At 42.2% G+C, this 14,808-nt stretch overlaps 1 protein-coding gene and 1 long non-coding RNA gene across 4 annotated transcripts in view; one reads left to right on the top strand and one right to left on the bottom strand.

Moving 5' to 3' along the window:
• Nucleotides 1-10,192, top strand: part of LOC134167916 (uncharacterized) — a 19,981-nt gene extending 9,789 nt beyond the window's left edge. For both annotated transcript variants that reach the window (XR_009966332.1, XR_009966331.1), the window contains exon 2: nt 9,789-10,192. This is a non-coding gene — a long non-coding RNA (uncharacterized LOC134167916). The remainder of the gene's footprint in view (nt 1-9,788) is intronic.
• ANXA13 (annexin A13) overlaps nt 1-14,808 on the bottom strand; it is a 25,050-nt gene extending 10,242 nt beyond the window's left edge. Inside the window, exons 1-3 of one of the 2 annotated variants that reach the window (XM_062627080.1) lie at nt 14,676-14,784; nt 12,945-13,019; nt 1,588-1,666 (exon numbers count right to left, since the gene is read on the bottom strand). In XM_062627080.1, coding sequence (XP_062483064.1) covers nt 1,588-1,666; nt 12,945-13,019; nt 14,676-14,690 — 169 coding nt within the window. In that variant the 5' untranslated portion in view covers nt 14,691-14,784. Of the gene's footprint in view, nt 1-1,587; nt 1,667-12,944; nt 13,020-14,675 lie in introns of both variants that reach the window. The other variant, XM_062627081.1, reaches the window with a different exon arrangement.

The following is a 14,808-nucleotide window of genomic DNA, read 5'->3' as shown; positions in this document are numbered from 1 at the left end:
TATTGGGTGCCCTAGTCATGGGCACCACAGCAGCTACATCTCCTGGGAACGCACAGGGGAGCTGAACTCTCCAGGAGAAAGCCCTCAGGCAGCGCTGAGATGTAACTTAAGCAATGGATGGAAACAGCTTACTAAAGGCAATGACCTTGCTGTTGCACTTTTCTTGCCCTCAGATGTTTGCACTGAACAAAGCTGCCTGAAGGCATTCGTTATGTTTGTGGCTAAAGAGACAGGATGGCAGCGATGTTACCTGGATGCCTGAAACACACAGTACAGTAGCTATTGCACTAACACGTATCCTGGTGCACTTGTGTCTAACGGCCAGAAGCTTGTCTCACACATTATTTCTTCAAGACAAGTATTGAAATGTGTATGTGACGGGGACCGCCAAAGTGCCCATAGCATATAAAGGATTTAGATAGCAGATGAAAGGCATCAAGCCTTATACCAGGTCTGCTGATCCATGTGTGTCACACTGGTGGACACTGCCCAGTGCTCTCCATGTGCTCTTCCATCTATACTGTGCATCCACTTAGTGGGCTTTATGCCATGCCTCGCCTCAGGCTCTCAGGAGCAGGGACTAACAGGAGTTTCCAAGGAACTAGAGATGATAAAAATACAAATGATATTGGCATTCAGCAACAGCCGATATGTTTCCATCCCTGCATGTCACCACCAGGTACTTACAGGACAAGTTTAGGGTATCTTGCCCAGTTCTTCCTGCTTAGAACCAAGGGAGAAGGAATGGTTCAATTTGAGAAGGAAAAGCACTTGTACCTGACAATGTGGGGTGAAACCCTCAGTAGGACAGTCCCCTGGGGAACTGTCTAGAGGGGGCTCAGTTGGTAGGACAGGAACAGTTCAGCACTTAACTAGCTGTTATGTTATGAATGTCAGTGCTATGCCAGGAAGAAAGGCTTAAATACATGTTTACTGTGCAAATGCCTGAAGTGAATTAATTCTGGTCTCGTGTGCTGCCTGGCTGTTCTTCCTCTTCTGGACATGGTCATCCCTGTGCACCTGAGCATCCCATGAACCCTGTGCATTCCTCATTCACATCAGTGCACTGTCAGCCAACTTACTTCAAACTACCTTAGAAGATGGTGGAAGCCAGTATTCTTGGTTAAAAATCATTGGTGCAGATTCTCACACCATATGTTCCTTTCAGATGATGGAGTTGCACTAAGCTCTGACAAACATACAGAGGTGGTGGTATTTCTATGGGTCCTTGAAGGCCTGGGAAAGGACATATAGCCATGACCTTAATCTGATCTGACTGGCTAGACTCCATGACTGTCATAAGAGTCTTAGCTTGATGTTCCTATTGCAGGGAGCAAATATCATGTTTACCCCAATCCCCTGCAGCCAAGCAATTAACAAACTAGATCCTACCAGTATTTGAGGAACAAACTGGCTTCCCTTCCCATATATCTTAATCATATAAAACCTCATGGGTGTGCATGTTCTTTGAGTCACTAGGTGACAGAAAGCATAAAGAAACTGGAACAGTTGGTTTGCCCTAAGATTATGTATATGCTTTTTATAATTTTGAATTGACCTTTGTATACAGAACAAGAGCTTTCTTACCTGCTCCTTTGCAGGCACTATGTATTTTCTTGGCATCTCGGTCTGCATCAAAACCATGGTGATGGTGTTTATTGGCTGACTAGGAAAACAGAGGCAAAACAGACACATGGGAAACAATTTTGCATTAGTCTGAATGACAGCAGTTTGGGCCTGGTTCTTGCTTGATCTTTGTTCACATCGTCTAAACCATGAAGTTCACACTGGGCTTTGATGAAATACTGTATCATCTATCACTAGGGCTCCTAAAATGGGTCCACAAATAGTTGTCACCACATGACATACGGTGCTGACCCTATATAACTTTGTTCTGCCAGTTCAGGCTTGTTCAAACAATTTAAAGGTAATATCTTCATACTAAGCATCTTAATGCCAAATCAAATATTATTTGTTTGTACCACTTTAACAATAGGCCAATATAAATGCCTTATCAGATGTGTACAGAACCAGGCCCAGTCTCTGAAGTACATTTCTAAGTATTACGAGCTTACAGTCCCAATCACCTGAATAAAATCTGGTCCTGCAAGCCTTTCTTGCATCGATGCATTCATGCAAACAAGATAATTGGAGATATATAAGGTGATAAAGTTGTTGGGGTTTTATTTTGGCAAAATATGTGGTTACCCGGTGCTAAACCTATCCAGGACAATAACTCAGAGTCCACAGGGCAGTGGCAGTTTACAGCCTGACATATCAATGTAAACAGAAAACCATGCCTGCTCCTACTAATCTGACAAGCTGTGAATCACAAGAGCCGAAATGCTGTCATACTCTATTCTGCTGTTTCTCAGACAAGGGTAGAAATATCTGAGACCACGTCAGCAGCATTCTCAATACCTGTAATGATGAATCAGATCTTTTAAATGCCTAAACTCTAAAATAATACTGAAAATAGGTCCTAGCCTCTTAAATCAAGTAGAACTAACTATATGCACACCACGGACTTGTGGGGTCTAAGTAGGCACTGCAAGTGCTTTGGCATTTCCACTCAAATAGCAGCATGTGGATCAGGCTACGTGCTTTGCAGGGCTTCCAGGCACTGACACCACCACTGTTAATTAAGGATTATGATACCCTAGGGCATGGCAGTCCTTGTGACGTCCTCCTTCAAAACAGCTTAAATGCCCTTCTGAAAATGCCACCAGCCTTCTGAAGAGCAGAAAAGGTTAAATGGCTGATTAACCTCCTTGTCTTTGGGGACCCGACAGGGCAGAGGCAATTCCTGAGAGACATTAGGCATAAGATCATTCTGCTTGTGGGATAAAGAGAATTTCATCATATGGCTGTGGGCCAACCTCTGCCATGTACCCATCTGGCCAGAGAACAACCTGTTTTATTTACAAGTATAGCTATAGCCTGGAAGTCTGCTGTTGGTCTTCATCAAAAGTTTCATGCTGATCTACTAGCTCTGGTGGAAGAACTACAGCTCTGGTTAAAGGAATCCTCTGTCAAAAGACAAAGTATCTTTTCTGAAGGAGAAGACCCAAATCTAGTCCCTACACTGCTTTACCAATGTACCTTTGTGATAAAGACCATTTAGGTACCTGGCTTTTCTAATGCAGTTAGCAGCTAGGATACAACTTACTACTAGTGGCAGCTGCTGTACTGCAGCCATCCACTGAAATCAGAAGTTACTTTTACAGCAATAACAATTAGTAAGGTACAGCAACAATGCAATAATTCCTCTTCATCTCTAGCACACAAGGTAACACTTTCATTGCCACATCATTACCACAAATGTTGCTTATAAGCGTGCATCCTACTGTATGCTCAACACACACACTTCTCCAAACCTTTCAAACAAGGTGGAAATAGATGCATATAAATAACTAATATTTTATAGTGGAAGATTTTATTTAATAGTCTTCAAATTTCTCAGAATTTTGTCAAATGGGAAGGGGAAAAGCACAAAGTTAGAAAATGGATGCACTGATCACTGCCTTTATCCAGAATGAATTGCATTCCCATTTTTCTATTATGACAGGGTGTACATGCTTCTCCTTTGATGGAATCATGTACAAAAGATCAATTTTTTTTGCACAACATACTTGAAAATTAAGCAGCTCTAATTTCCTCCTTCTTTTCTGATTGCTACACCCTCATTATCATTCTAGTGAGAATAAACCTCACCTTTGTTCTCTGTAATGCCAAAACAAACAATGACAGCTGATCAGACTCAGTGGGTGATGAATCTGGCGGAAGACAATAATGGGATCCCACAACACAACAGAAGTTTACTCTGGATATACACCCCTAGGATGCAAAGACTGAATGCACAATGGGCCTCTGCTCTGGAGAGCTGCACAGGCTGGTGTTGACACAAGAAGTGTGGTCCAGGTGCTCCTCAGCATGTGGTGGACTCAATGAGCATCATGGAGTCGCATTCAGGAGGATGCTCTACTGTCTGTTCAATTGAGTGTGTCCTGCAGACAGCACTGGTGCCAGCATGGTTTTCCCCTCTCTGTAATACTAAGTTTAACATGCAAATTGTTTTGCAACACTTCAGTCCATACTTTAACATATACTTGGCAGTACTGTTGGAGTTACCACTATGTTGGCTAATGTGTTCCTAATTACTTGCATCTGTGTCATGCCCTCTGGAGCAATCCCAAAGGACACTGTAAGCTGGAGAGACAGTATTCCTGCATTTCCCTGCGCAAAGTAGAAAGCTATTTGCAGGAACAGGGTACAATACCTGAATAAAGTAAATGATGGTGACATTGAAATATTGTTATTTATACTGTTAGCATGCTTTTAGATAATGTTCACGCCACTCACACAGTTGATGCTGCTGTCTTTGTTAGGCAGCCAGTACTGAAATTATTCTAGAGTCATTTGCAAGGAATTTCTTTGTGAGGGTAAGGACCAGGGAAACAGCTGGAAAATCTGTTCTGGAGCATATAATACAGAGAAAAGCACTAACATATCAAATACATAGATTTGACTACTTTGTAGCATCCAAGTACTATTCTGATTTATAGATCCCCAACAGTATGTTTCTAGATCACTCCAATAATATGAATTGAGAACTGTTGCTCCACAATCACTTTCTACTGACCAGGGAAGGTGATGCACTGGTGAGAAATGAGAGGAAAAAGGCTTCATCCCACTTTTCAGTCATTCAGCCTGGACAGAAACACCCATGCAAACACCCAAAAGCAAGGAGCTGGTCTGTGCTTTATTCACTAGCTAGTGCCTTATTCACTAGCAGTGCTGGGCTGTGGCACCTTCTCATACGAATGCTGCTAATGCAGCTCCTGCTGTCCCAGGCCTGCACAGACACACCTCATTCTTGTAATGTCATTATAGGACTTTGAAAGAGTGGTTTGCTCTCTTACACCTTGATGGCTGATCGGTTATGCTCAGGTTTTAGTGAATCTCTAACTCCTAGGTGTAGCTGTTGTGTTTGTCTATAACACAGCTGCAAAAGGCAGGAAGATGGTAGCATCAGCAACTGAAATAACATTGTGGATTTATGAGGATTCATAAAGACATAAATAACAAAAGACAATTCACGGGAAAATCACATGGAAGGGAAGGAACACCTGATTCTTAATGATTTTCAGGGCATGTTTGTTTTAAAGCACCAAAGGAATCTATTGGGTCAGCTCTGCTGAAGCCTCTATCTTCAAATAAATAACTGTAAAACATTAAATGATGTGCCTGGGGGATATCATAGTACTAGCAATACTAGCATCAGCTTTAAGATAGGAAAGCTGATACGCTGGGTGACTGTCAAGGCCAACTCCTGAGTCATCTGGAAAGCCCTGGTTAAAATTCACCACCTGCTGGGTCCCAACCTTGATCTTTCCCACTGATACAGCTTTCCCATGCAGGAGAGGGAGAGCTGTCTCAGAACTGACTTGCTTCCTGCCTTGTGCGTTTTGACAAGTTGGTGTTCCTGCAAGGGATAAATGACAAAAGAATTTGATGCTCAATGCCATTTCTAACTTGTAAGCCTTTTTCTTTCAAAATTATGGCAGAATCACTTCACTATAGTTCTTGGTGTAGAGTTAGGATCTTCGATTTGAGTGGTTAATGACTTGCAAGTGTTGTAGCAATTTTGGTGATAGCATGGTGTGGAGTCTGAAATATCAGGTGGACAGACTGAATACAAATATTGCAGGTGAATATAGGATGTAAGGGAACTTCCTTTCATAAACTGGTCCAGCTCCCTCTACTCAGTCACTTTGTTTTCTTCTACATTTCTCTCCAATACTTCTGTATTAATCAGTGCAACCAGAGTTCAGGTGTTAAGAAATCTCACTTCCAGCCTAGCTGCATTCATGGCCTGTGTCCATGTGTTTTTAATGCCAACAGTATTCCTTAGCTTGAACAGTTTTTGCCTCACTCAAGCATATTCTATACAGCAATCATTTTCCCTTGCAGCTTTGCCTAGAACTGCCAAGGACTTATTTCTGTTAAACTGGATAGAGTGTAACTAATCTAAAATTAACACTTCCACCTTGTTGTAAAGTAGTTTTTCCTATTGTAAATTACATTTGCCTTTAAGGAGATGTAGGATGAGTTTATAGTTGAAGATGGTCTGCAATGCTTAGAGGAGCATTTGGAGACTGTTCTTTGATGATCAGGGGAATGGAGCACCTCCCACATGAAGACATGCTGAGACAGTTGGGGCTGTTCAGCCTGGAGATGAGAAGGGAAACCTTAGAGCAGCCTTTCGGTAGCTGAAGGGGGCCTATGAGAAATCTGGAGAGGGACTTTTTACAAGGGCAGGTAGGGACAGGACAAGGGGGAAAGGCTTTAAATTGAGAGAGGGGAGGTATAGATTAGAAATGAGGAAGAAGTTCTTCCCTGTGAGGGTGGTGCGGCCCTGGCACAAGCTGCCCAGAGAAGTTGTGTGCCCCATCCCTGGCAGTGTTCAAGGCGAGGTTGGACAGGGCTTCATTTTCCACCTGGTCTAGTGGAAGGTGTCCCTTCAAGGGGTTTGGAACCAGATGATCTGTAAGGGCCCTTCCAATCCAAACCGTTCTGTGACCCTGTGATTCTATGAAAACAAGAGAAAGGGCAGCTTCTCGGGATGATGCTTCCAGTGCTCACCCACTGCAGTTCTAACACAGATCGATGCTGATAATGCACATGGATAAATGCAGACAGATCCTTACAAGCAAATCACTAGGAAGAGTCAGCAGGAGTGTAGCTGCTGACCAGAGCACTTGAGATGCAAGTCTGATAGCTATGGGCAGAGCTCAAAAAGGGCTGGATTGATCCAAGGATGTTAAGTGCCTACCCCAGTCTTCACTTTTGACAGGTCCATTTTATATGCTTTGCTTAGTGTATGACTAATTTCAAGCTTCTCTTTGGTTGCTGTTTTCATTTTTCTTCAGCTTAAGAGAAATAAAAATTCAATGTCAAAACAGCAGCACACAGAAGGTGCAGACTGACACAGCCGTGCTCTTCACAGCACAGACTCCTGCATGAATGGGGTCTGGAATGAAAGGCAGGGTAGTATTCAGTTGTCCAGAGATAGGCATCTGGTCCTATTAGATAGCCCCTGGGTTAGAGATGCCCCTGGGTAAGCTGCCTGCTGCTGGTCAGAAATGAGTGGTCTCTTGCTGGACTCTCATCTGTCAACTTGGTGTGGATGTCTCACATACCTGAGAGTGGGTGGTTGCTGATGGCGGGCAACAGAATCATGCCACAGCTATTTCACCAGTTTTCTTATTCTTCACACATGTTTAATTAAGTTAGCAAAAATGCATTGGAGGAAACTGAGGTTTTCAAAAGAATGACATAAACCAGTTCTATGTGGCAGCAACCTGCGCTGTCCTTTCTACCAAGCAGGTGAGCACCAGAAACCCCTTTGCCTGGTCTCCCACAGGTTTACATCTCCTGCCTGGCTGACTTTGTTGCCTCTACTGCCTACGGCAGCTGAAGATAGAATTCCTGTTACGTGTGCAGTCATAATGGCCCAGTACTGTGTGGATTCTCTAGTGTCTAATAAGGGTTGAGCTCATGCCTCAGTCTTCTGTTTAGGGATTTCTAATACAGTCTCTTCTCAAGATTTTCAAGGAACGTAACAGACACTAATACTTTCATGTATTGTAACATCCTGCTGATAAATTGACTTAAAAATTGCCTAATGGGTTCAAATATTTTTAGCCAAGGTAACATATATACATACTGCAGTGTCATGCATCCTGTTTCTTTAAGAAGCCAAGCCCCAAACGATCCATAATGTCCCAAAGGTGAGCACAGGAGTGCCAGAAAAACAAACTGAAAACCCATCACAGAGAGGAAGCTGTGGAGCCTGTGGAGATTTCTCAGTTCTCATCACACACAGTCACTGAGTCACCAGCTCAAAGACCTTCGGGGAACCTCCTCTCCAAGTAATGAACCAGTTCTCCTCCCTCTCAGCACTGCTAGCACTGTCAGGACTGGTTGGGGCAGAGCTGATCTGGCTGTAGGCAATAAATAAGTGAGCTGACATCTCAAGGTGCCTTCCAGTTCTAGGATTTTCTCTATTTCTCGTTTTGTGTGAAGAAGATTTATTCTCTCTGTCTACCAAGAAAGGTACCAAACCAGGTACTCACCTTGTTAGCATAATAAACTATGGGACTGGAGCGCTCATCTTGTTAGTTAAATTGTATCTAATATACTAGGATCACAGAAGACAGCTTTCGGCAAATGAGCACCCACATGATGAATTTTTTATCAGTACACTCAGAATGAATTGTTTATCTTGGCAGGAGCCTTTAATGAAGCACAATGCAACTGGAATTCAAGGTTAACTAGGCTAACAGTACCGGGCAGGAAAAGAAAAGGGGTGAATATTGTCTTCGATCTTGTGGTCTTAGTCTTCTGGTGTATCGCACATTGGCAGGGTAACATCCTGTTAGCAGAACAAACTCTGAACTTTCACCCAAAGGGATAGTCCTAATCACAGCCCAAATCTCATCACTCATTTTTAAGCATTTCCGTGTGTTAAGAATAAAACATAAGAACAAACATGGGAGTAGGCTGCTGTATTTTGATTCTGATCTGCTTTCAAAGATGGACTGAAAGCATGGTGCTAGCTTTGTACCTCAATAGTCTGATTTACTAATCAGACATTGCCAGTCCCAAAGATTTTTTTATACCTTAGGCCCCTTTGAACTGGGTAAATTTTTGGATCACAGCAGAAAGTATGAGTTTAACAAGAACTGTCACAGTCTCCAACCCCTACATAAGATATATTATTCTTAGATAATAACGTCACCCTATTCTAAACCTATGCATTCCTAATAGAAAATACATCTTCCTGCTTGTGTCAGTAAAAAATGCAGTTGAGACTGGAATGAACATCAACAGAGAGGAGGAAAAACATCTTCAGCTGTAAGACCCAACCTGCCTGACAAGCAGCATACCTCCCTCACCCATGGCAAAGAGCCTGGAGAAATGTCTCACACACCTCAGAGCTGAGGGTGGAAGAACTCTTGGAGGCAGAGGATTGCCCCTCAACTGGAAGCTTCTGGCTTTGCCATGGGATGGACAAGGGCCCGAAGACAATGGGCCCTGTGACTTGTGGCTGCTTTCCACACAGCAAGGCCCTGTTCTTGGCTCTGTTAGCCAGCCTGGCACAGGGCTGCAAATATTCCTTGGAGACACGAGGGTGACTTGCTCAGAAAGCTCCAGACCATCAATCAGAAAGGGCAGAAAAGCAGACAAAAGCAGACAAAAGCCATTTCATTTTGGTGTATAGGTAATTTCATGAGAAAGGCTTCCAAGTATCAGAGCTCTTTAATACAGTGGAGAACTAAAAGAAAAAAAGAACAATTACTACTACACAAGGTCAGGTGTCACCTAACTGGGAACGGCTGCTCAGGGGTGAGGATATCTGCCATTAGATAATGGTGGGTTCACTGTCTCCTATCATCCTTGCATCAGAGAAAGATGTTCTACAAGTTCTTCAGTGAAATTCAAACAGTTGGGTGCAATTATTCTGGTAGGAATTTATGTGAAATGTAAAGGCTTTTAGCACACAGGTCAGGGTAGATGGGCACTAAGATTTAAAATCAAACAGAAGCAAACAGCTGTGGCATGTTGGCAACGGGGCAGTATCAGCAAGCACCAGGGTTTGTTCCATGGTAATAAAAAGGTGGGGCTGCTAAACACCTATTTGACTTATGTCAATTGGCAAATGCTACCTTAAGGACTGTGTGTGTCCTTTCGACCACAAGGTTCCTTCCTTTGTTGTTTTGTAGAACATACCTGTCATTTTTGTCTGCTCGAGTAATTTTCCCAGTCAAACACAATATGTACCTGGAAAATTGCCATCTGCCTCTTTGACTGCTCAGAGAATGGTATCAGTGTCTCTGAATGCCACCCGCCATCTGCCAGGCAGGCTGCCACTCTCCCAGATCCTCACTGCTGTTTTAGGTCTAACAGCTGTACAACAGCAACATGTACTGTTGGGTGAGTTTGTTGCTATGAGGAATAAACCAATTTCTATATGAAGCCAATACTGGATAATAGAATATATGCAAGTCATGTAGATCAGACTTTATTATTCAACAGCCTTTGCAATGACTCAGTGACTCTTTCCAAACGGAGGTGTGCAACTAACCTTATGTTCTACATCTGAGATTAAACTACAGTGACAAGAAGATCCTAATAGAATTAGTAGCATTTACTTTTTCCTATTACAAACAATTGGCAACAATGAAGGTAATTGCTCTGACAGTTACTCAAATGGCAAAATTAAACCCACCTCTCTCCTACAACTCCTGTTTCCAAGTACCTGGTAAAATATCATTTCATAATACCTTATGGCTAATTTTTTATGCATTCCATTTATTCACACTAATCAACATGATAGAGAAGTCCACAATTAAGAGAAAAAAATAAGCTGGGGGGGGCAGTTCTCTCATGGCTGAGTTTGACACTGGCCAGTTTTAACGTGTTCAAACCTTCCTGTGGCTGGTGGAACTCCTTAACACAGATTACTTTTAAAACCAGAGTTAGCTACCAAGGTACCATGCACTGGGAATGCTGAAGTTGCAAAACTGCAGCTTTTATTTCCAGGGGGCTCAATCCGGATGGTTAAATACAGACACCTTTGATATGTGCCAGAGCACCTGGCATCTGCATGGCAACACAGGGCTGACAGGGACCTGACTCCCCTGATGTGGCAGCTGAAGCTGAGGCAGAAAAGGACACCAGAGATCTCCAGAGATACCATGCCTGTGTTTAAACATGAGTCAAGTCCTTTTAGTACTTGTCTTGCAAATAGAAGCAGAAAAACAAAAGTGGTAAAAAATGGCTTTATTCACCTAGGACAAATCTAGAATTTCAAGTCTGGAATAATTCTCTGTTACACTGGGGGTTGACTTGTCTACTTTTATTTTATTGACTATAATGCCTGATTGGAAAACAGTTTGTATCCTGGGCCATTAGGAATAATGATAACTAAAATGGTTGGAAACTGGCATATTCTGACTTGTTCAGCTCTTCCCCAGTGCTTTGAACAAGAAGGTGTTTCTGTCTTCTGCAGACTGTGGGCTTATGGCCAGGGACTTGAACAAGGATCCACTGTCACTGAATAATTGGTTTGCCCAGTGAAGTAACAAATAGCAATTGCCCAGTGAAGTAACAAATAGCAAATGAGCTTTGAGATGAGATAATAAAATCACACTGTGGTAAGTAATACTTGTACTAAGGAAACATTTCTACAAAGATAGAAATGTCCATAGGCAACACAGAGGTCCTTGTGGTGTTTGTGAGCCTATGCCTAAGAGGCAGGTACATTCTTCAGGTTGTATCTCATAGCAACCTTCCAATATGTGAAGGAGGCCTACAAGGATGGTGGAGAGAGACATCACCAGGGACTGCAGCAACAGAACAAGGGGTAATGGGTTTAAACTTAAAGAGGGGAGATTTAGGTTAGATATAAGGAAGAAGTTCTTTACTGTGAGAGTGGTGAGACACTGGCAGAGGTTGCCCAAGGAAGCTGTGGCTGCCCCATCCCTGGCAGTGTTCAAGGCCAGGCTGGACAGGGCTTGGAGCAACCTGCTCTAGTGGAAGGTGTCCCTGCCCACAGCAGAGTGGGTGGGTGGAACTAGATGATCCTTAAGCTCATTTCCAACCCAAACCATTCTGTGATTCTATGATTCCATGTTATACTTACTTTTTCACCTTCAAGTTCTCAAACTCTGGCTCACAACAAGCTGCCACCTGACTCTACATTATCGAGTCCTCCCTGGCAGAAGGTTTGGGCTGCTTTACAATGAGAAGATATAACTTAAGGGAATCCCAGAGAATCTGAAATAGTGGTTTAAATTAAAAACAGAACTCGCCCACCCCCAGCTTCATTCAAGTCACAGACATCACAGAGGACAACAGAATAATGCATGAAGAGTCTTCTTGGATTCTTCAGAGACAGAAGATTAAAAAACAATTACACAAATCCACAAAAAGTCAAAATCCATCAAACTTTTCAAACCATCATATCATCAAAATCACTGTTGCTATTGCCAAAAAGTCCCCAAAGCACCTCAGTTACAGCAGAGCAGCTACCCAGATTTTCAGGTGGATTGATTCTGCTTGTGGTAATTTGAAGACAGCAGAAGTACAGGTAAGCTTGATGCAAGACTGCAAACAGAGAGGGTAACTACAGACTTTAAATCTCTAAGGATGTGCAGTCAAAAACGCTGATTGTGGAAAAAAGCCACCGGCTCAAGTTCAGAGAGCAAAAAGCATGTGGAAATACGCAGGAGTGGTAATGTCGCATCAGTTACACCTCTTAATTGAGAGCTCAGTTTCTAAGAGAAAGGTACATTTTGGAGCTGGTTGGAAATCTTTTGTTGAAAGCATTTTTTTTTCAGTAAAATTTTATACTTTGGTTCAAATTACCATGTTCACAGAGATATTAATTTTGGTGAAAGCTCCATTTTAAAATGAGACATTTTGATATGTCTCAATGACATATCAAATGACATATCAAAAAGTGAAAAGTTCCATTTAAACATCCCCGTAATGGAAACTTTTCTTTGAACAATGCTTAGCTTTCAGTGAAAACCTCATTTAACAATGACGTTTTGAAATAAAAGAAAGTTTAAAGCCTAAATCCATTTAACCAAATAAAATACTTGTTTGCTTCATTTTATATTTCTCGCAGCGAATTTGGGCTATCAAAAAAAATCTCATTTCTGAAATTTGAAAGCAGACAAAATTTTGGAAAAGATGCAATATTCAACCAAATGAAACCATCCAGTTTTCCCCAGCTTTCTAGTGCCAGTATTGACCATGCAAGAGGAGCTGCCTATGCGCACTGCAGTGTCCCCCAAAGCCACCATCAACCACAGCAACAGATGCTGCAACACCACTGTGCCCCGTTCATCCTTCATGAGAGAAGTGCTTACTGGCTCATCTGCTGACAAACTGGTAGTCCCTACGGCTGTTTTCCGTATATCCTCTGAGAGATTGTAAGACTTGCTCTGGAGGTTTAAAAAACACAATACACAAGACACTCGTGAACATGTGGTTGCAAAACACGCCACTAGGAGAAAGAAAAAACTTCAGCTGAAAAGCTCTGTTAAGAACTTAGTATCTTCAGGGTGTTCCAGAAGCAGTTCTCTGATACAGATGCAGGCATTTCTCCAAGGTTACCTGGAATTTCCTAGGGACAAATGCAGAATGATGCAATTGCCAGATGAGTCATGGGCTGAATCATGGCATTTTCATCAACATGGGCTCACACCTCTTTGCACTGAAGCCTATGGCACAACTCTGGTGTACTGCGCCTATATCTAAGCCACCAAGTCCAGCTTGGAGCTCATACAACTGCTAAACCTGCCTGAGATGCAGTGTTGTGATTTCTTTTCACTAGTGGCTAGTTTAAAACTGAACTGAGTATGCTTGCTCTACACTGCATTCAGTGTACTATCCTATACTCCAGGGTCAGAGGAGATGCCGGCTGGCAACCCTACAATGTATGCTTATGTCGACACACAGGGCTGAGCAGCAGAAGCCGCCTTGGCCTTGTTTCCTATGCAAAGATAGGTTGACTGAACTGCTCACTTCTCTCCCCTTATGCAAGCAAACAGTCTACAAAAGGATAGAACCACCCACCCTTTCACAGGGAGACAGAAAGCTCCTTGGCTTAATAGCTGGAGCTTTATGCAAATGGCATAGGGTCTCTTGCTCAGTGTGCCCAAGAAAATGTCTTGGAGAGCTGGTCCAAAAGCAGCAGATGCTTGGCATCTCTCAAGGCCTTGCTGAATTTGAATTAAAAAAAAAACAGTCATGTAATAAAATAATACAAATCTTAGAGAAACTAATGTAACATTAGCTTGTATCAGCAAACAGGCTGCCTTCTATTGACACATGCTGTAAAACTGCAGGTTGTCAGCATTCAAGGAGAAAATGTGCTGCTGAATAAATACTGCCTTTAATTAGTTTTAAAATTGGAGCTAAACCCTCTGAACTTCTTCAGCACAAGCTCCTTAACTTTCAGAAGGACTGATCATTCACAGCTACCACACACAAACTTTTGATCATCAGGTTGTTTTGAGGTTAAATATCTTTATGAAGATTTAGATAGCTATTATTAAACACCCAAACGTTAGCCAAAATTGACTCAGTTGAAACTCAAGTTAATTTGATGTAGTAAATCCTGACATATAGATTTTAATCAGGCCCTTCTGTGAGCACTGCACTTTGAGATTAATCCTGTCCCTGGGATAAACAGCCACATTTTGAAAGTGCTTGCCTTTGGGACAGGAAGTTTTTCCTACATCTTTAGGGAATTATTTTAGTGTTCAGAATGTTCCAACATAAATTTGCTAAACTAAGATTAGTCTTCCCATGACATCATACACATCGTCTCTCTACCTCAAAATTAAAGTGCTGGCCTTTTTAACTAAGCCACAATAAGCATTAAAGCACTCATTACAATAACAGTTTCATTATGCATGTACTGCAACTAAGCAATGCTACCGGCTGCATACAAGTTTCCAACCCACACTTAAAAGTAGATTTTGATCTTAAATATTCATTTGCAGCTGTATTAATGTCATTTAAAATGAAAATTAATAAAAATAAAACCAGCAAATTGTTGCATCCTTGACAATTTAAATTAAATAACTACTTACATGTGAACTGCCCATTTTTGCTTAGCCTGAGTGTGGAAGATGCAATTCTTCTGCTCTTCAATAAAGGAAGCATACAGATGGGGCAGTCAACTTTTACTAGAGCAGCTAAGTCCTACCCAACCCCACGTTAATC

The sequence above is a fragment of the Pezoporus occidentalis genome, unplaced genomic scaffold (genome assembly GCF_034315485.1).
Source record: "Pezoporus occidentalis ecotype Australia unplaced genomic scaffold, CSIRO_AGI_Poc_V1 ctg3, whole genome shotgun sequence".
NCBI classification, from domain to species: Eukaryota; Metazoa; Chordata; class Aves; order Psittaciformes; family Psittacidae; genus Pezoporus; species Pezoporus occidentalis.
Note: the sequence above shows the minus strand (reverse complement) of the source record. Positions and strands in the feature narration are given on the sequence as shown.